Genomic DNA, 20,193 nt, shown 5'->3' on the forward strand with positions numbered 1-20,193 from the left:
GCGCCTGCCATTGCGTCGCTCTTCCTGTCCGCCGTCTGTCCGCCTGCCTCTGTCTGTCGCTCGTTTCTCATCCGTGCCAGGTCCAGCCCCGCATCCCGGCTCCAGCAGGACACCTGTCTCCATAGAAACGGGAGCCACCCGCCAATCGCAGCTCCTGTCACTTCAAGGTGAACGATGCCTGGCGCAGAACAATGGCAGCCGGGCGGCCTGGCTCCCTCCGCCCCGACCTGACGGCGGCTGGTTCCTTGCCAGGTCGACGCGCCCCCCCTTCCACCTCCCCGAAGGGCATGGCCAGGGAGCACGGGCTCAGTGGGCTAGTGCCGGCACCAGAGAGCTGCAGCAGCTGCGTGTGGGTGCCTGGCCTTCCCCCCACACCGAATAAGACCCCCGTGCCCGTGCTGCACAGCCTGGCTCTCTGCACAGTGGGGCACAGGGGGCCGTGCCACTGACGGCAGCAGCAGCAGCAGCCTTGATCATCTCGCCAGCCGCACACCGCCCTCCTCCCTGAGCTGACAGCGGCGCAGACCCCGTGCCAGTCCTCTGGGCTGCCGTGTTGAGAGCTTTGGCTTCTCTTAGCAACATTGTGGCCTCCGTCATGGACCAAAGAGCCTCTCATTTAAGAAGCAATGGGCTGGGGGCTGGGGAGGGGGGATCAGCATATTGGGGGGTGGGTACCTGAGCTGTAGGATGAGGCGTGGTGCTAGGAGGCAGGACCCCTGGGTTCTATTCCCAGCTCACCCCTGCTGAATCGCCCTGTGGGCCACGGCGCCCTGTCTATACCTCAGTTTCCCCACTGGTAGCATGGGCTGCTGCTGCTGCGTCAGCTCTAAGGGTAAAAAAGTGCTTGAGACCGGAGCTGGTTAACATTTATTTCATCCAAAAGTTTCTCACCACAGCAGAATGGCTTTGGGCCCAACACCGCCATCGACACCTTTTTTTTAAAAGAAGCATCGCTATGAACATGTACTTGGCCATCGGTGCGAACCCATTTCTTGCCATCGGAGCAGAAATGTCAGATTTTCCTTCCCTCCCTTTCGCACCCAAAACAGCAAGGTCCAGAGGGGTGGGTGGGCCCTGAGCTAGGACTCGGGGGTTCTGGGGGGTCAGGACCTTGCTCTGCTGCAGGCTTCCTTGGGCAAATCCCACAGCCTGTCTGCGCCATAGTCCCTCCACCTGTAAAACGGGGCCGTTCCCTTCGTGACGGGGGCTGAGTACATGAAAGGCTGTGACGTGTTCGGGCCCAGCACCACAAAGGGATTGAAATCAATGGATGTTTGGACGCTAAAGACTTGGAAGAGCCGGTTTCAGATACTGTTGTGATGGGAGCCAGATCCCCAGGCGGCCTGATCCCTGGCTCCCTGAGTGAAGAACAACGCCACACTGTCGTCTTCTTTTCATTTTAATGAAAAAATGAAAATTTCTGGGGGGGAAATATCTTAGGAAAAAACTCCCGAGAAAACAGGGTTTTTGTGTGAATGTTTGCAATGGGACAGACCCAGAGCCCTGTGGAGAGCTGCTGTCAGTGTGTGTGAGACAAAGATGCGGATCGGGGGCAGGAGGGCCTGAGGTGGGGGGCAGCGCAGGCGCCCACCGCACCAGGGATTGGGGAGGGGGGCAGAGATTGATTTCCTGCAGTGGAAAGAGAGTTTCCCATCACCACGGCTTGCCGACTCAGCGTTTACAGAACTAACGCGGGCGGAGACGGGAGGGAGGGGCAGGGGGACACTGTGAGGGGCAGGATCTCGGTGTATTCAGGGTCGGGAGGTAGGCGAGGAAGCAGCCAGAGGGGTGGAAGGAGGCGGGGGGAGGCAGCTGCCTCCCCTGCCTGCCATTCTGTCTGCAGCGGGATGAGCTGCCTCGGAAGGAGGGGATGTCTCAGTGGACGCTGTATATAATGCATCCCACTGCTGCCCCAGGTGTGTGTGTGGCCGAGGGCAGGCAGCAGCCCCTGCAGACCACCTGGGAACGGTGGTTGCATCAGAGTCAGGCCCTCACTTCCTCGACTCCCCCCTCTCCAGGACTCCTTTCTCCTTCCGCTAGCCTGGGTGCCCACTCTGCGATGGCAGCCGGGCACAGCGACGCCGTCTGAGTCATGGCACTCCATAGCTGTCAGCCTGTAAGGCGGGGTTGGGGGGCTGGCTGGGTACGTGGGCGGCTGGGTCCAAGGGGCCAGCACTGGAGAGGGGTGACTCTGGGATCCAGACCGGGCCATGCTTCTGTGGCTCTGGGCTGTGGTCCCCTGAGCGTGGGCTCAAGGCCACAGGCCTGTGGCTCTGCGATCTGGGCCGTGGCATCATGACCCCAGGGCACAGTGCCATGGGTCTGGGATCCAGGCCACAGCTTGTATCTCAGGGTCCAGCGCACGGTGCTCCAGAGGGGTGAGGTTCACAGCCAGTTTTGTTTGAGCTGGCACCTCCTGGAGCTCCCCACACTCCCCAGGAAGGGCAAGAGATGAGGGGGTCACTGCCCTGGCAGATGGGGGGCCCCTGGGCCCATCCCCTTCCCCCGGGACGCCAGGTCGGAGGTGTCAATTGCAGCCAGTTTGGGGGAAATCAAATCGGATCAGCCTCCCCTTTCTGAGCTGCCCCTCCCCTTGCAGTTGCAATGCAGCCAGACACACACACATCCCGCCCCATCAGGTCCGTTTCCCCTTTATTACCTGCACCGAGCCCACGACGCCCCACACCCGGCCCGTGGCCCCTGCTGGGGGAACCGTCTGTCGACTAACTGGAGCTGAAAGGCAGTCAGCAGGCATCAGCGTGAGTGCGGGGTATTTTTAGTACGGGCCCCACTCGCGGGGCTGGGGGAGCTGATTCATTATTAAGCCGACATGCTCTGGCACTTCCCGGGGCTGAATTATTGATGGCACTCAGGGGCCTGGCTGTCTGTAACAATTAGCCGTCCCTGCCTAGGGGTGCACAGCTCTGAAAGCTTTGGCCTCCGCTTCCTCTGCCTTTCTCTCCTCCACCTCCTCTCCCGACTGTCCCCTCTCCTCCTCCCCTCACCAGGAGTCTTTCTGCCTCTCCAGGAAGGATGGTTTTCTCTCCTGGGATCTCAAAATGCTCGAACCTAGGAGAACGCTAGCTCTGCACGTGAGGTGCGTTGGGGTGACCAGCCTTATTTTAGAGAAGGGGAAAGTGAGTCTTGCAGAGGTCAACTGATTTGCTCAAGGTTGCATGGCTGAGCAGGAAACAGAACCTGATTCCCCATCCACCTGCTTTAAATAGCCCCCCTCCTTCCCCCAGGGTGGGGACAGAACCCCATCTCCCCATGGGATTTGGGGTCAGCAGTGTCTGGCTTGATGAACTAGACCGTCCCTGATCTGTGAAAGTCAGGCAGCAGCTCGCAGACTGGTCCAGAGAGGCTGTGCTCACACATGTGATTGCTCGCTCGCTTGCTCACCCCAGCGCATGGCACTGGGACTAGAACCTGCCTTCTTCCCAGCTGGACCCACCAGCCTCCCACCTTTGAGCTGAAGGAGAATCCCCCTTTGCTTGTAGCAGTAGTAGTAGGCCCTTTATCCTTGCTAGGGTCTGTGCAGCCACTAGGGGGGGAAATAATCATTCACTCAAAGCTTGCATGGGCTGAAAGGAGCCAGAAGAGCAGCCATCTCCCTCGCCAGGCTCAGCCAAGCCGGACCCAGGATAATTAGCTGGAGGCTGACGGCTAGTACAGAGGTGTGGGGGGCACCTGGGGAGCTAGGCCTGGCATGCAGCAGCACCATGGGGCAGATCCCCAGAGACCCCACTTCACAGCAGTTCATTAGCTGGATGCAAGTGGGCGTGGCAATCTCATTTGTAACCTGCTTGGGGGGCATGGAACGAATCCCCCTTCTCTAGCCCGCTTTCCCCTCCCCCTCCCAACACACACCCTGTGCCCGGTGCCAGCCCACGTGCCAGCTGCCAGAGGGCTGCGGCTGGGGAAGCCGGCTGTGCCCTGATCAGTAACAAAGAGCCGCGGCCCCTTCGCGGAGGAGAAATCAGAGGAGCGTTTTCCGTTGCACAAAAGGATTCTCCCCCTTCCCACCGGGGATTAAAGCTGCTAACGAACAGCTGGTCTAATCAAAGTTGTCAGGGAAGGAGTCCGAGAATGCAAACTGAATGCAACCAGAATGCAAACTGCAAATGTAAACTGCCCGGGTCCTGACACTGAACTCCCTTTGGCCGTGCTGGTGCCTGGGGCTGATGGGGGGCAGGGAGGAATGCCGAGGGATGCTGCAGGAGACTGGCTATTGGAGGGGTTCGATGCCAGGAGGGTGGGATGCCCAGAGACCCCCTGCCCCCCACCTGGAGCCGGGTAGATTTTGCTCCTGCATGGCTTGCGAAGCAGGGGGGGCGTGGGGAGGATTCTGGGACCCTTGTAACTGAGGCAGCTGTTGGATAACTGGGTCCTGCTTTGCCCCCTCCCAACGCTGGATTCCCCCACTCAGCTGCCAGCCTCTGTGTCAGCCCCGGCCCAGCCACACCGCCCCGCTGCTGGTTGCTGAGTTCAGAGCCTATGGCCGTCCTGGATCAGGAAGCAGAGGGCAGCGTGGGAAGGGCTCCCGCAGGGAGCGGGGAAGCAGCTCTGTCCTCTGCTCTGGTTTGTACTTCAGGGCCTCAGTCTGGGGGCTACAACTGGAGTCCCTTGAGGTCAGTGGGCGCCTTTCCAGGGGCAACACGTCAGGCTTGGGCAAGGCAGGCAGTGGGCATGGATGGCCTCAGGTGACCCCTCTCTGCACGGCCCCTGTCCAGCACCAGAGACAGGACTCCTGGGTTCTATCCCCAGCCGGAGGAGGGAGTGTGAACTAGTGGTTGGAGTAGGGGACTAGCAGCCAGGACTCCTGGGTTCCGCTCCTACCTCTGGGCAGGAGCGTGGGCTGGAGCAAGCCGTGGGTCAATGTGCCGAAGGGTGGCTGGGCCCGGCTCCCCGCTGCGGGTTGCGACCTGGTGCGCAGGGTTGCCGCGGTGCTCCGGTTCGGCCCAGTTGCTCTCCGGGTGATGAGGGCTGGCCAGGCCAAATTTCAGAGTGTGGCACTGTGACCCCCTGCAGCCACTGGCAATGCCACTGACTCAAATTTGGCCTGGCCAATCCTGACTGGAGCAGGGAGCCCAGCCCAGCCAGTCCCATGGGACTGAAGATAGAGGGTGGCGCTGGTTTCATTCTCTGGTAGGTGACCTATGCCCCACCCTGCAGCCAGATGCCACCTTGTCTTCCATGCCCCTGTCCTGTTCCCCCTTGTACCCATCATCCTGGGCAACTCCCTGTCAGACCACTCACCCTGGCCCCCAGATTTTCCTCCATTGCAGCCCCAGGACTCCAAATCTCCCCCTCTTTACTCTCTGCCCCCCATCAGTTGTATGTTTTTGGGAGCTATCGACTTACTGCCCTTCCCAACGCCCCCTCTGCCCCCACTTCCTTCCCCAGCCCCCCCCCCAACCCAACTCCTTCCTCACTACACCCCCAGACCGCCCCGATCTCCAGACTCCACCTCCAAGGCCCCAAACCTCCCCCACCCGAATCTTACCCTCTGCCCCCATAGGCCATGTGGGGGGGAGGGAGGCTGTGTGCTCTGGGGGGCTTGTCTCAGTTCACTGCCCCTCTCCCCAGTTGCTGGGGGGGCTCCCCAGCTGCTCACATTTGGCCCAAGCATCTGGAATCTTAGTGCTGAGTCGCTCTCCTCCCCCCAGTGGACCCCTGTGGGGGAGGCATCAGATCTGGGGTGGGGGGGGGGGTCTCTGGGTTGCCCCAGTGTTTAAAAATGGTTGCACACCCCTGGCGGGAGGGGTGAGAGTCAGGACGCCTGGGTTCTATTTGCAGCTCTGTGGCTCCAGCCAAATCACTCAGGCTTAAAGAGGCCACTGATTTTCGGGAGCTGAAGTTTGGCTGCCCAGCCGGAGACCCCTGGGGCCTGATTTCCAGAGGGGCCAAACCCTGCCAGCTGCAATCGACCGGCTCCTGATTCACACCAAGGCAGGGGTGCTTCAGGCCCAGCCAATCACCCCGGGAGCCGGCCGTGGCCCTTTGTGACGGCCGTTCCGCGGGGCTGGAACCACTCCAGGGCAACACCTCACACTGGACACCGCCCCGGGGAATGCGCCGGCTGGAACAGCCCCGTGCTGGGCCCCGGGGCATCGCAGGGGCCTCCCCCCCCGGCCGTGCTGCTCAGAGAGAGACAAGTGGGGGAATGCTCTGTCTCCGGGGCGTGACCTGGTGTGCCACGAAGGCCCGTTATCAGCAGCGACAGGCTCAGGATGCTGGGAGAACGGCGTGGCGGGCGATAACGGCGCCGACCAGCCGGCTGCATTGTCTCGCCTATCTCCATCTGTGCCACTCATTCAGCCGCCGCCTCGGCTCCCGCGCCTCCCAACCCCCCCGCCAGCTCCTCACAGAGATGTGTCGCACGAGCCCCTAATGAAGTTTCCCAATTAATTACTGCCATTAGGAATCCAATTAGTGCATCAGAACCGCTGGCAGGCGGGTGGAGGCAGGGGAGGGGGAGCGGGGCACAATGCAGAAAAGAGGCTCATCTCCTGCCTGTCCTCCCGCCCCCCCCAGCGTCGCCTGCCTGATGGGGCTCCCAGGTGGGCAGGGGTCAGGCCCGTCTGTCATGGATACCGCTCAGCGAGAGGAGACGGGGGCGGGGTAGAATTGAGCCGGGTGATTTACACCCCTGGGTATACACCCCAATCATGCACATCCAGAATCACACCCATGTGGACAGACAGCCGGCATTTCCATCTAGCATCACACGCGTGTGCACGCACAACAGCCATTCCTACCTGAAATCCCACCCATGTCTACATACAACGTTCACGCACAGCTAGAATCACACCTGTATATACACACAATAGTCAGGCCCACCGAGGATCACACTGTATGTACACACCAAACCTGTTCACCCCCAGGAGCCCACCTGCGTGCATGCACTCCAGTTACGCCCAGGTAGGATCACACCCATGTGCATACTTAGTCACACCCAGAGTCACTGGAATGTCTGGCACAGTCATTCACACCTAGAATCACACCCACGTACATGTGCAACAGGCCAGTAATCACGCCCATGTGTCTACATCCCACGTCATTAATGGCTCTAATCACAGCGCTCTGTGTGTGTTTGTGTGTATTGCTCACCCGTTTCTATTATATTTACACCCGTGCATCCCTTCAACGGCCAGCCACGCACGTCCTCAGACCATGCAGCCCTGCCCCATCACCCCTACCATGCACCCCCCCCCCCCCAATGCTCATACTGGGCAGCCTTCCCCCAACCTGCAGCAGCCACGCCCACCAGGCCCCCACAGGCATCTGCCCAACACCCCCCCCCGAACCCCAAAACCTCCTCACCCAGCCACGGCAGCAGCTGCTCCGTCTCCCCACCTCCCCGCGCCATTAGCATGCACAGCTTGCAAGCTCCATTGATCAGCGCTGTTTGAAAAACGAGCTGCAAAGTGCTCTGCTAATCAAGATGAATCAGGCCTGTGAGCTCCCGCTGCCTGGTCCAAGGACGGGAAGGCAGCACGTCGCAGGGATCCGCACCTCGGGAGCCCCTCACGCGCAGGCCAGCGCTGGCCCATTAGTTGTTCCATTGCTTCCTTTAAAATTCATCCTCATCAGGAAGAGCAGGGCCCCATGGGGACGTGGAGGGGCCAGATCTGTGGAAAAAGCAGGCAGGAAACACACACGCTAAAACCTGGACCACGGGGAGGAGGGAGGAGGCAGAACTGCTTCTGGGCATGCTGTGCCAGCCCTGTGAAAGCAACGGGGTTACACAGGGGTCAGCCCGCTCCCGCTAGCAGCAGCAACACACACATACAACCTGCGCCATGCACGCTCCTACCTAGGGACACACACACACACACTGCAGCACACCCACCCCTGGGCACCTGTGCACGGTCCATACACCCACATCTGCCTATTGACTGCCCCAGCCGAGATCAGCCATGAGCCCCTCTGCACCAAGTCCACCGGCTCTGGGGCTGGGTCCAGGCAGGGCAAGAGCAACGGAGCCCTGCAACCCCCCTCACCGGGCTCCTGGCCCCCCATCCCCTCTGGCATCTTCTACCAGCAGCTCAGGAGGCTGAGGGGCTTGCACCACACCGAGGGGTGACTGGGCCAGGCCATGGAGCTGGGACTGACATGGCCGGGGCTGTCACTCCCTCGTCCCCGGCGAAGAGGAAGGAAGAAAAGATCAGAAGAAGCGGAAAGCGAGAGAGCCAGCGACTGAGGACGGTCGGGCCAGGCAGGGACTCTCACACCACCCTGCCACCCAGGCCAGGGTGCACTGCAGTGCCGGAGCTGGTCTGTGGGCTCAGAGCGCCCTCCCCGGGCAAAGCCAGGCACTGCGCCAGCAGCACCCATGGGTTTAGCAAGTGATGGAGCTGCTAGGGTGTGCGGCTGCCAGAGGCCCATCGGGGCAGGGCAACGGGCACCGAACGCCAGCCAGGGCCTGTCCCTGTACTGCTTGCCTTAGCTCTCGGAGTCTGGGCCAATGCCCCCTGGGACTCCCGAGGGACGGGCTATGGAGAGCAACCCGGAGCGAATGAGGGGAGTTTTGCCCCCTCTGTGACCTGGTTACGCCTGAGACCGGTGGCCCTGGGGGACGCTGCTGGCCGCCTGGGTTGAGACCTTGGGAAAGCTTCTGGCCACCCGGCTGCCTGGGTGGAGGGTGGTGTGGGAGCCTGGAGATGGCAGGATGAGGAGGGGAGGCACTGGTGGGGGGGCAGTCTGAGGCAGTGGAGAGGTTCGGGGGTTGGGGTGGGAGGGAAAGGTGGCTGGGGGCGTTTAGAAGGAGTGGGGTGCTGGAGCCAGTCTGAGGCCAGGAGGGGGCGACCCCGGAGGAGAGGCACGGCTGGCGCGGGTGCATGGCGTTGGCCGGGGTTGAAGGAGGGGAGGTTGGCCCCGGAGGAGGAGTGGGGACAGCTGGCAGGACGGGGAGGCAGATTCCAGCAGCTGCAGAGAAACCTTGTCAGGCTGCACCAGGGGCAGGGGGGGCGTGACGCTGGCTGCCAGCTGCCAGGAGGGGAGAGGGCTGCCTTCAAAGCGCCCCACGAAGCTGCCCTCCCTCGTAATCCGTGGGCACGGTTGGGGGTCGGGGTGACTGCCAGCCCCACGTCCGTGGGCGTATGGTGGGTTCTGGAGCAGGGCATGAGCCCCTCTGCCGGCAAGATGCCCTCACCTGGAGGGCCGGACAAACGTGGCGGGGAGGCAGCTCCCCGTCCTGCTCTGCGCCGTCCCAACTTCCCTTTGAACCCTGGCGCCGACCAGTGGCCCGGCAAGCCCGACCTTCCCTGGCTGCTCGGACTATGGTGCTGCAGAGCAGGGGACACGTGCCTGGAAGCTAGCCCAGGCCTGGATCCTGCCGCAGGGATCGCAAGATCCCAGCTGGGCGTGGGTGTGAGCTGAGCTGGAACGTGGTGAGCACGAGGGCCCGTCCCAGGCCTCGTCTGCACTGGGAGCGTAGCCAGGAGTGCAACCCCCTTGTCCCTGCCACCTCTGGCCGGCATTGGCAGGTCACAGCGCTCTGCTGCCAGACTGGTGGATTTGGGGTTTTTTTTCTGGCTCTGACGCAGTCTATGCTGGGCAACAGATATTTTCTGTTTCATGTCTGAGGTCAGGTCAATCAGTGCAGCATCCTGAGTGCTGTATCCATGCAAACACGGCCTGGCACCTGTGTTCTGTGGTCAGATTCTGACCAGCAGCTTCATTTTTTTTCAAAAACAGCAATAAAATATCATGAATGATACACGGCAGAACAACTCCTCCAACACAGAGCCGGGATTTGATCCAAGGGCTGCACTTAAAAACACATCACAAGCTGCTGTTAATAATCCTTTAATGTAAAATGTATCCTGGCTTCATAGACTGAACTATTCAATGGGCTTATTTAGGGAGCTTTATTTTTGCTGGTGTGAGACTACAAAAGCTGGACTGATTTTCTAAACTGTGTTGTTGATGTTTTTTTAATATAAGTGACATTGTTTCCAGGCCTTTCTTAGAATCCTTTTGGAGCAAGCTCCCCAGCTCGTGTAAAGCAGCAGAGCTCTGCTGAAACTGCATAAATTTTCAGCAGCTGAGGATCTGACCCAAACTGTCTTGATCCTTTTAGCATCTCCTGTAAAACTGGCTGCATTATATTTGTTCCAATAGAGAATATACCGCACTTTACCTGTGGAAGGCCAGAACATTTATCCAACCAGTGCCCAAAGAGAAGCAGGAGAAAGGACGCTGCAGGTAAGAGAAGGACATAAACCGTCATGCTTCAGGGCATAAGGCCGCCTTGAACTGAAGAGGTCAGGAAGAAACTTACCAAAGACTTACCCTGTCTCCCTCCCCCTCTTCAGCCCTACCTCAGGGTTCTCCCTGCTAGGCCTTCTCTGCTCCCTTCCCCCTTGCCAGCCAGCTCCACCCAGCAGGACTAGTTTTTATCAGCCAGCCCAGCAGAGAGAACTCAGTAATTGGCTGGCAGTGCTCCTCTGGGCCTGACTGAGCACTGATTGGATCCAAGGCGGGGCTGGCAGGAATCCAGGAGCCATGTTAGCCAGACATTCCTGGGTTTTCCCTTCCATGCAGGTTAAGAATCTGTCATCACTGGACTGATGGCCAGACAATCTGCTGTAGGTAAGAATCCCTCACAGGTAGAATAAATCTCAGTATTACAACCACTGTAGAGAGAGACTCTTCTTCTTCTGGCCCCTCTGTCTCAAAGCTTAGCTGCCCTCTTATAAAACTGTGGCTTTACACTTCAAAAGACACGGTGCTCAGAGGAGCTTAGATAAATCCTGAGACCCTGACACAAGTTCATTCTGATGCTAACGGAGTCCCACAGAGAGGGAAAATGGAGCAGTGCCCCTTTCTAAAGCCTGCATGTTTTATTTGAATGTTTTATTTGTTTGTTTGAGCTTGTTTTTAATCTTACAAATGTTAAGTCTGATCTTCCCTAGTGTTGCTGGAGGACTTCTGAGAAGATCTGGAAATGCATCTGAAAGCTTTCGTTGTCTGTAATTGAACAGATGGGACATTGACTAACACAGAGAGTTTTCCACCCAACTGTTCATTAGGCATTTGAGTTAAATAAGTTAACAAAAATTAAACAAAAACCAAAGTTTTTTTAACAGCCTGGAAAAAGGAAATCACTTCCTTCCTCAGTTAATCAAATGTCACTTCCCTGGTAGCTCTGATTCTCTCATCCGTCTTTTTCTACACAGAGGTTTCCAGGAAATAAGAAAGACAGAATTCAATGCCTGCTGTAAGCAAGAAACAGGAAAAATTTGCTCTTTAAATAAACCTGTCAGGTAGAGCTGGGCAAAATATTTCAGACAAATATTTTATTTGCCAAAACGTTTCACTTCAATTCAAAATTTTCTTCAACTTTTTGATTTGCTGAAAAATGTTGAAAAATGTTATTATTTTGATCTGAAAAAAAAATTTCCCCAAAATTACCAGTGAACAGAAAAATCCATTATTCACCCAGCTCAACGTTCAGGTCCTCTTTATACATCATAAGTGGCAAAAAAAAAAGCATGAAACCCAATCCCTACCCTCTAAAACCACACACAGCTTTGCTTGTTTGATCAACATTCCTGCTTTTATTTTAACAATACACATTTTAGACACACACGAGAAAAGGCCACCAAAGCTCGCCTGCATCTGAACATGTTTGCAGAGATTCCAAGAGATGACAGCTTCAAAAGGAATGTGTGGCATTCATATAGCTTCCTTTTACAGTCCATTTTACAGAATCCATTGAGAGGAAAAAATATAAATAATATAGATAATAATAATAAAACACTGAATTTACAAAAGCATCTTTCATCCAAGGATCTCAAAGCACTTTAGGAAAGTGGGTAGGAATTATACCCACATTACAGATGGGGAAACCGAGGCACGGACAGTGAAGGTGATATATCCGAGCTCACACAGTGAGTTAGTGACACAGCCAGGATTCCAAGCCAAGTCCACTGCTCTAACCGCTAGAGAAGGTTGCCTTGCTACATGCTTATTACATATGGCTACATACAGTGTGTGACAGCTATTGCAGCTGCATACACTGTCTTTGGAGGCCCTCTTGTGTTACGCGTATGAATGGTGCATGTACCACTGTGGGCCGGAGCATGCAAATGTAAATTAGGGTTGCCAACCCCCCAGGATTGTCCTGGTGTCTCCAGGAATCAAAAATCAATCTTTAATTAAAGTTTACATCATGTGACAAAACCTCCAGGAATATGTATGCAGGGGAGGGGAGTTCCCACAGTTCTGCCAGCACCAGAAAGTGGCGGAAGGTGCTTAAGGGGAATCACATAGGTTATAAACACCTCCGGAGTCGTACTGCCCCTGCCCTGGGGAGGTTTGCATAGACTGGCTCAAATGGCTTTTTCCAGAAATCAATACACAAAGAAAGGGCTTTGGATATAACAGAGGCTGGGTTTAAACAGCCTCAGGACCTTGTCTCTGAACCAGCCAATGGACGGGAGCATCTGTCCTAGGACCCCAACCCCTGCGGAAGGGTTGGAAAGACCTTGGCCTCCCAGGGCCCCCTAAGCCTGAGGGGCGACCACTGGGGAGCATTTAGCATGTGCCTACCACCGTCTAGCGTTTCTCGAGGTTTCCTCTGTAATGGTTTTGCTCTAAGAATTAAGGTGCTTGCTTAAAGGTGGGGGGTGCTGTGTAACTGCTGGCAATCCTGATTATAGCACCCGCAGAGAAAGCAAAGGCCAGGCGCTGGCTTTCAGGCAGACCAGCTTGCTGGGATATCCCAGTGTACAACAGGGAGCTGGGATGCCTTAAAATCCCAGTCAGGAGGGCGAGAGACATGGGTCTCTGCCCAAGAATGGTAACCGTGGGGAACCGGAAACCTTAAGTGGGTGTCCTTAAGGGACCACAGAGGGGGATACAGGGGCAGTTACCCTGAAACTGCGACTCTGCTTCCATATTAACAGTCCGGAGAAGCGTTTGCTGCATTTTCTTGCCATTTTCTTCACTGCTCGCCATGGACAAGTCGTCCGGCAGCCCGTCCGCCTATGGCCTTTCTGTTGCCCTCTGCTTGAAGGAACAGGTCTACCTGGAAGCTTTCGTGGGGCCAGGGCTCCGTTCTGGAACGGGAGGCTTCCTGCTGTGCCCCCTTCTCTCAAACTCCAGGTTGTAGATGCTGTTATGCTTCTTTTCATCATTGGCTTGGGCATCACCTTTCTTGGCTGCTTCCTTTTTGCGGTACAGTACATTCACGTAGATCGCCATCTGCCCTGGATTTCAAACAGATGTTATGCTGGAAAGCGTTAATGGCTGCTGTCAAGCATGGGCAATCACAGACTGGGCCAGAGGAAGGAGCAATTAACCCCTTTTGTGGAGTGAGATAGCGGGAGACAACAGAAGCCACTGCCCAAGGCAATCAGCTACGTGGCAACACCTGTGCAGAGCTCAGCTGTGTGGCCCAAGTGGTTTCCCTGGGACTGGTTGTAGATGCAGGGATGAGGGGATTGCTTGGCAAGCTGTGCATGTGAGAGAGGCAGAAAAGCTGTGCATGTGAGAGAGGCAAGAGAAGCCATTGTGAGCATGGCACTGGGAGGCAGAGACAGAGCTCCTTGGGGTACAGGGTACAGCTCCTTGGAAAGGCAGGCTTGGCAATTATGAGCAAGCAACCTGCCTGTTGTTGTTTGTTCCTACTGCGTTCAGGGAAACAGGACTTTGTGGACATTCTTTGTAATAAACAGGCTTTCCCCAAAGAAATATCTGTCTCATAACATCCATCTCTCCTCCTACTGGAAACGGCCCAGCCAGGCCGCACTCAGGCCAAAGGGGCAATTCACACAGCAGAAATGATTTTCCATTTCCCCAAGGTTTTTTCCTCCTGAAGGAGTCTCAGAGTTATTTACAAATGACATACACAGGAATTGCATTCTCCTGCCCCTTGGAATGCGACCCATTCTGGGGCAGGACATGGAGGCTGTTTAACAGCCACACTGCACAGCTGCTTAGGACAGGAAATGAAAAAGAGTCGTGTGTCTGGATGAGACAACAGGGGGAATTTTCAAGAGGCAGAATGAAATCGGCACAGGATACCCGGAGCTAACGGCTTCCACCGCTGGCAAAATACACCAGGCAGCCTTTAATAACCAGGAGCTGTCAGGAAGGGCGTCACCTCTAGCAGCAATGTGCCCCCAGCATCACACTGAGATACTGCCGCGTGGAAGAGCAGCAACCGAACCCAGCTCACCCCTGCTTAGTTTGCACCAGCTGAGCAGCTCAGAGAGGTGGGAATGCAGGGAGCTCATGCACCAAAACAGGCGCTGTTGTACAGAGGCCGGTGCAGCAGCCTCCCAGCTAGTGGTTCTGAAGCTCCCCCCCGCGTCCCATACGTGGGGGTTGGGGGGAGGAGGAATTTTATCCACACGTCCCCTTGTTTCTATGTGTCCCCTAGACACGGCTTTTTTTTAAGTCCCTGCAGCCACTGGAGGGCAGCATTGCTTAGCCAGGTGCAGGAAGAACAGCTGGGTTCTCTGCTCTGGGTTCCATTCTGCCTCTTGAAAATTCCCCCTGTTGTCTCATCCAGACACAGGACTCTTTTTCATTTCCTGTCCTAAGCAGCTGTGCAGTGTGGCTGTTAAACAACTGCCATGTCCTGCCCCAGAATGGGTCACATTCCAGGGGGCAGGAGAACGCAATTCCTGTGTCTGTCATTTGTAAATGACCTGCATCAGGTCACAGATCCCAGGGGGCCATCGCCATCCTTCCCCAAGGCCGGCGGTCTCAGCCAGCTAGCCACTGCTCGGTGCAGGGGCCCTGCTCCATCCCTAAGGATGTGGGCCGCCACGGGGGCTCTGTTACCTGGATCTCTGCACCTGCATTTGTAGCAGCAGATCACGGTCACGGCAACCAGCAGCACGACGACAGCCAGCACCCCAGCCAGGCCCAGCCAGAACTCGGGACCTGAAACGGCAGGACCGCGCCATCAGCTGTGAAATCCTGCCTCCCACCTTACCTCGGGTGGGGCACCCCGCCCTGCACTGTCCCCAGCACCCTCCTACTGCAGGCTGGCAGCCCTCTTCTAGGAGAAGTGCTTGCTACGCCTCCTGCTGCTACTCACCCCGGAGTCTGGGGCAGTGACCCCTTCTGCTCCAGGCTCCCTGTGGAGGTACCATGTTCTGTGATGAAGCCAGAGCTTGCTGCCGGGGGAACACGCAGGGCTGGGCCAGACGTGGGCAGAGGGGGCGAGGCAGGGGTCTCCCAGCTTTGGAAGCCAACGTGATGTCCCAGAATCAATTTCAAGGGCTCATCATTAGCTGCCCCTGGGCCCAATGAGAGATCTGGAGAGGTCTGGGTGCATGTCACCCGGGTCCCCTGGAGGGGCTAAGGTGGGGGAGGTCTAGATGGGCGCGACCCTGGGGCCCCAGGGCAGGGAAGCCAGCGTGGGTGTGACTGGTGTTATCCCGCAGGTTTAACTCCTCTCACCTTTGCTGAGATTCCTCAGCCAACCTCCTCCTCCTCCTGCTGCTGTAAAGAGACATAAACACACCTCAGGACACTGGGCAACTTCCCCAGCCCCCTTCAGTGCAGGCGCCTCTCTGCTCTGCGTCCTGGGGCAGGAGGCTACCTTGGTCGCCGTGCTCCTGAATAAGGCCCTGCTTCATTCACAATGCGACAGAAATTGCGGATCCCGCCCTATTCGGCTTCCCCTGCAATTCTGATGCTAATTAGCTCCCTTTGCACAGTCCACCGTTTGGCCTGCGTTTTGAGTGTGCAATTCGTACTGCACAAGCATTCGATGCCTGCACAATGTAAAAGGCTGGGAAGACTGGGCTTGATTTCTCCAGCAGTTGTGTTAAGACCTTTAGTCTTCTGAATTTTATATCGCACCAGCCTTTTTTGTTTTGTTTTTTTAATGAATGCAAAATGGTCAAAAAAACTTAACAGGCATCACATAATACTTTACATCGAGTGTTTACATCCAGTCCAGCAAATTTTTCTTAAACAAACAGGTCTGCTCTGTCTTCTCCAAATTCCCGCTATCCATTATTACTTTTCCACAATTTTCCATGTCTCGTCCGCAACCCAGCTGCAATTATTTGAAGATCATCCCGGGGTTTAAAGAGGCCTTACTCCTGAACCATGGCCAGGGCAGCTACGTGCCACAGCGATGGGCTCAGGAGGCATGTGGATGAGATTAGCCAGATTGGCTTTGGATGGGAACACGACATCAGCTATTTCCGTGGCAACCATGTGATACGAGAGGGAAATTCATCGCAAGCTGCTAGGTCACCTCCTTTACCATGGCGACGTGCCTTGCCAGCAGCACCATCCGATGCCATGCATTGCAAGAGCCCAGCTCATGGGCAGGGCTGACGTCAACCCCCTCCCCAAAGCTGAGCATGGGGTGCTGCCAGAACAGCTCTTCTGGGTTCGCCTCCCACCCTCCAGGATGCTCCGAGCGCAGGGCAGCTGGGGATGGGTCCAACCAGCTGTAGGGAGCTCGTTAGGGACCAGCCAGCAATTACCACACAGGCCATTTGTGTCCATCGCTAATTAACCAGTGGGTGTCCCGCTGGGGAATTCTGTCTGCAGGGCTCACGGCAGCCCCAAGGGGCCCCAATCTGCTCCCCGAACCGGGAGCCACAGCCGCTCCCCCCATGGACCCAGAGCCTGTTTGTTCAGGGACCCCTGGCCGGGAAACAGGCAGGGAAAGAGCCCCTGTTACATCTACCACATCTGGAGCGGATGAGCCTGGAGGCCACAGAGACCTCGGACTATGGGCGAAACCCCAACAACAGCAATGGGAGCAACTGAGGGGCAGGGGCGCGGGGGCAGAACACGTGGTGGGCAGGGGGAAGAATGCAGGGGGCAGCAGGCATCCCAGGGCATAGGGTTAGGGCACAGGGGAAGAAGGGGGCATAAGGTGAGGTGCGGGGTATTGGGTGAGGTGGGGGCGGTCGGGGCTGGCCACATGGGCTCGCAGGAGGCATGCAGACAGCCTGCAGCGTGCACAGAGCCACAAGGTCTACAGGGAGCTGAGAAGGGGGTGATTCTGGCAGTAGGCAGGATGCAGAGCCGCCTGCCACGGGGAGGAGAGAGGCAGCTGGGGGGGTGCAGGATGCAGGGCCCCGGGCAGCTCGCGTTGTGGTTTCAGCACGTGGGTGGCACATGAGAACGGAAGAGCAGCCCCTGATGGGAAGTGAGAAACCCGCCATCCTGCCGGCGAGGGGGATGGAGGGACCCCCGCCCAGCACACTGGGGAGCAGCTGGGCGGAGGGGAAGGGCACCCCCAGTAAGAAGGGCTGTAAAGAAGAATAGATGGAGATGCTGCTCCATCCATCCAGAGCCAGATCCCCCCCCCCCCCCCCACACACACACACACTGGCTCTGTTTGGTGCTGATTCCTGGCCCCACTGGGAGCTGCAGCTGTGCCCCCCGCTTTGCCCTGGCAATGCCCCTGCCCCCTTACCTGAGGCATTGAGCATCGTCCCGTTGCCCCTGGCCTCCAGATGCACCGGGATCTCCACGGTGGCCACGCACTCGTACAACCCCACGTCACCTTCGCGGAAGTTGTCCATCCTCAGGGTGAAGTTGGGGGGGTCCCAGCTGAAGCGGGGGTGGGTGTCACAGTCCTCCACACCCCTGCAGCAGTTGGAGACACTGGCATTGTTCAGCAGGACCTGGCAGAGAGGCCCTGAGGTGCTGTGCCACCACTCCACACGGAGCCGCTCCCAGTGCTGGGCAACATCGATCCGGCAGTGCAGCTCCACCGAGCCCCCCAGCGGGGCCTGGATCTGGGCCGGAAACTGCCACACCTGCAGAGTGCCAGCTTCCTCCTTGGCTGCAAGAAGAAAGGATGAGTGGGATGAGACAGGAGACAGAAACCTCACCAAGTACAGCAGAATAGAGACGCTTCCACCAGGGATCTCGAAGTGCCTCCCTAAGATGGGTTTTACCACCCGCATTTTACAGACAGGGAAACTGAGGCACAGAGGCAGGACGTGACATACACAAGCAGAGACAGCTGGAATAGAACCCACCTCCCTGCCCTAACCACTAGACCACACACTCCCAGAACCAGGCATGGACCCCTGGAGTCCTGATGGCTCGCCTCCTGCTCTAACCACTAGATAACACTGCCTTGGGACTGAAGTCCTTCACTCAAAGGCACCAGTTCTGAAATCCCATCTGCGGCCTTTGAGACCCCATCAGAACAGCTCCAAGCCTGATTGAACCCCAGACCAGCCATCCTGGTCCCAGGTCCCCTTCCTTCTCAGGACATGGCAGTTGCCCCACTCCTTCTCCTGGAGAACAGGCCCTGCCGGTGCATCGCTTCAGGCCCCAGTCGTTTGAAAGCTTGATCCTATCTCTGCAGCTCAAACCAGCTCTCGTGTTGCTCTCACCCAGAAGCAGAGCAGGGACGACTTTCGGGCTCGGATCGGTGGGTCAGGTTCTGCTGTATGTGTTACGCTGGCACGATGCATTGTTGAGGGCAGAATTCAGCCCTGGAGTGGTTGCTTAGCCCGGGTTTAGGGGTAGTTAGAAATGAATTTGTTGGGGGAGGGTTAAATTATATTAAAGACGAAACCCTAAAAGAGAGGACTAGAGATTTTGCAAAACCCCTAAACACTCCTGGGTGCTCCTGCCTGCTGGGGAGGCCCTGATCCTGCAAAGCCTGTGTGACACTGTCTGGCATATGAGTGACCATTTATAATATTACTGATACCAGTATTACAGAATTGCAATAAATATTGTATAGGATCAGAGAAGATGAGGGTTGGAAGGGATCTCAAGAGGTAACTAGTTCAACCCCGCTCAAAGCAGGACCAACCCCAACTAAATCATCCCAGCCAGGGCTTTGTCAAGCCGGGCCTTAAAAACCTCTAAAGATGGAGATTCCACCACCTCCCTAGGTAACCCATTCCAGTGCTTCATCACCCTCCTAGGGAAAAACATTTTCCTAATATCCAACATAGACCTTCCCCACTGCAACTTGAGACCATTGCTCCTTGTTCTGTCACCTGCCACCACTGAGAACAGCCTAGCTCCATCCTCCCTGGAACCCCCTTTCAGGTAGTTAAAGGCTGTTATCAAATCCCCCCTCACTCTTCTCTTCTACAGACTAAATAAGCCCAGATCCCTCAGCCACTCCTCATAAGTCACATGCTCCAGCCCCCTAACCATTTGCATTGCCCTCCGCTGGACTCTCTCCAATTTGTCCACATCCTTTCTGTAGTGGGGGAGGGACTCCAAAACTGGACACACTACTCCAGATATGGCCTCACCCGTGCTGAATAGAGGGGAATAATCACTTCCCTTGATCTGCTGACAATGCTCCACTAATGCAGCCCAATATGCCATTAGCCTTCTTGACAACAAGCAAACGCTGCTGACTCATATCCAGCGTTTTGTCCACTGTAACCGCCACGTCCTTTTCTACAGGCCTGCTGCCTAGCCAGCTGGTCCCCGGTCTGTAGCAGTGCATGGGATTCTCCCGTCCTAAGTGCAGGACTCTGCACTTGTCCTTGCTGAACCTCATCAGGATATGCCATGCAAGGAACTGATGGAAAAGATGTGATGTGCTAAGACTGATAAGCACGTTGATAGGGATGTATCGGTTTTGTATTGTAAAGTTCTAGCTGTGTCTGGTATATCTTTATTTCAAATTTGTGCTGTGTTTCTGGGTGACACCCCCAGGCAGGATGGCAGCAGCCCTGAGTCTGCTTAATGGCCCATCAAGGGAAGTCCAATGTGCATGAATCAAGTGAAAGAACCCAGGGGCTGCCTTATGAGTCACCAGAGTATATAAGAACACTATGGACACGGGACTCTGCTCTGAGGCTTTTCCATGCCATATTGTGCTGGGTGGCTGTTTGGGACAAGCCACATGGCAAAGGGAGATAAAAGGCAACCACCATCTCCACCTTGTCTTCATTCCTGCTTCCAACCTCTGGAGCAACTCATCTACAACTGAAGCTGCGAAACAAAGGATTGAGACCCATCCGGGTACTGGCTGTACACCACAGGAACTGTACAAGCCTGCAAACGCCACAGTTCTGCAGAGAATCTGATATATATGGGCTTTAAAATAATTTGTATGTATCTGATTGTTTTGACCATTTAACATCTCCCTTCTTACTTGTTTATTTCCTTTTATAATAAACCTTTACTTTTAGTTACTAAAGGATTGGCTGGCAGCGTGGTATTTTGGGTAAGATCCAAACTTACATTGATCTGACAATGTGGTGA

General features: G+C 56.3%; 1 protein-coding gene across 1 annotated transcript; it reads right to left on the reverse strand.

The window, feature by feature from the left end:
* Window positions 1-13,035: 13,035 nt before the first annotated feature.
* On the reverse strand, window positions 13,036-17,909 carry TMIGD2 (transmembrane and immunoglobulin domain containing 2). The gene is made up of 3 exons (XM_067562154.1): window positions 17,414-17,909; window positions 14,803-14,904; window positions 13,036-13,220 (listed from the first exon to the last, which is right to left on the reverse strand). The coding sequence occupies exons 1-3, from the start codon at window positions 17,907-17,909 to the stop codon at window positions 13,036-13,038; spliced, it is 783 nt and encodes a 260-aa protein (XP_067418255.1).
* Between the last annotated feature and the right edge of the window lie 2,284 nt (window positions 17,910-20,193).

Source organism: Emydura macquarii, unplaced genomic scaffold (assembly GCF_026122565.2).
Source record: "Emydura macquarii macquarii isolate MOO-44397 ecotype Brisbane River unplaced genomic scaffold, CSIRO-AGI_Emac_v2 contig_306, whole genome shotgun sequence".
NCBI lineage: Eukaryota > Metazoa > Chordata > Testudines > Chelidae > Emydura > Emydura macquarii.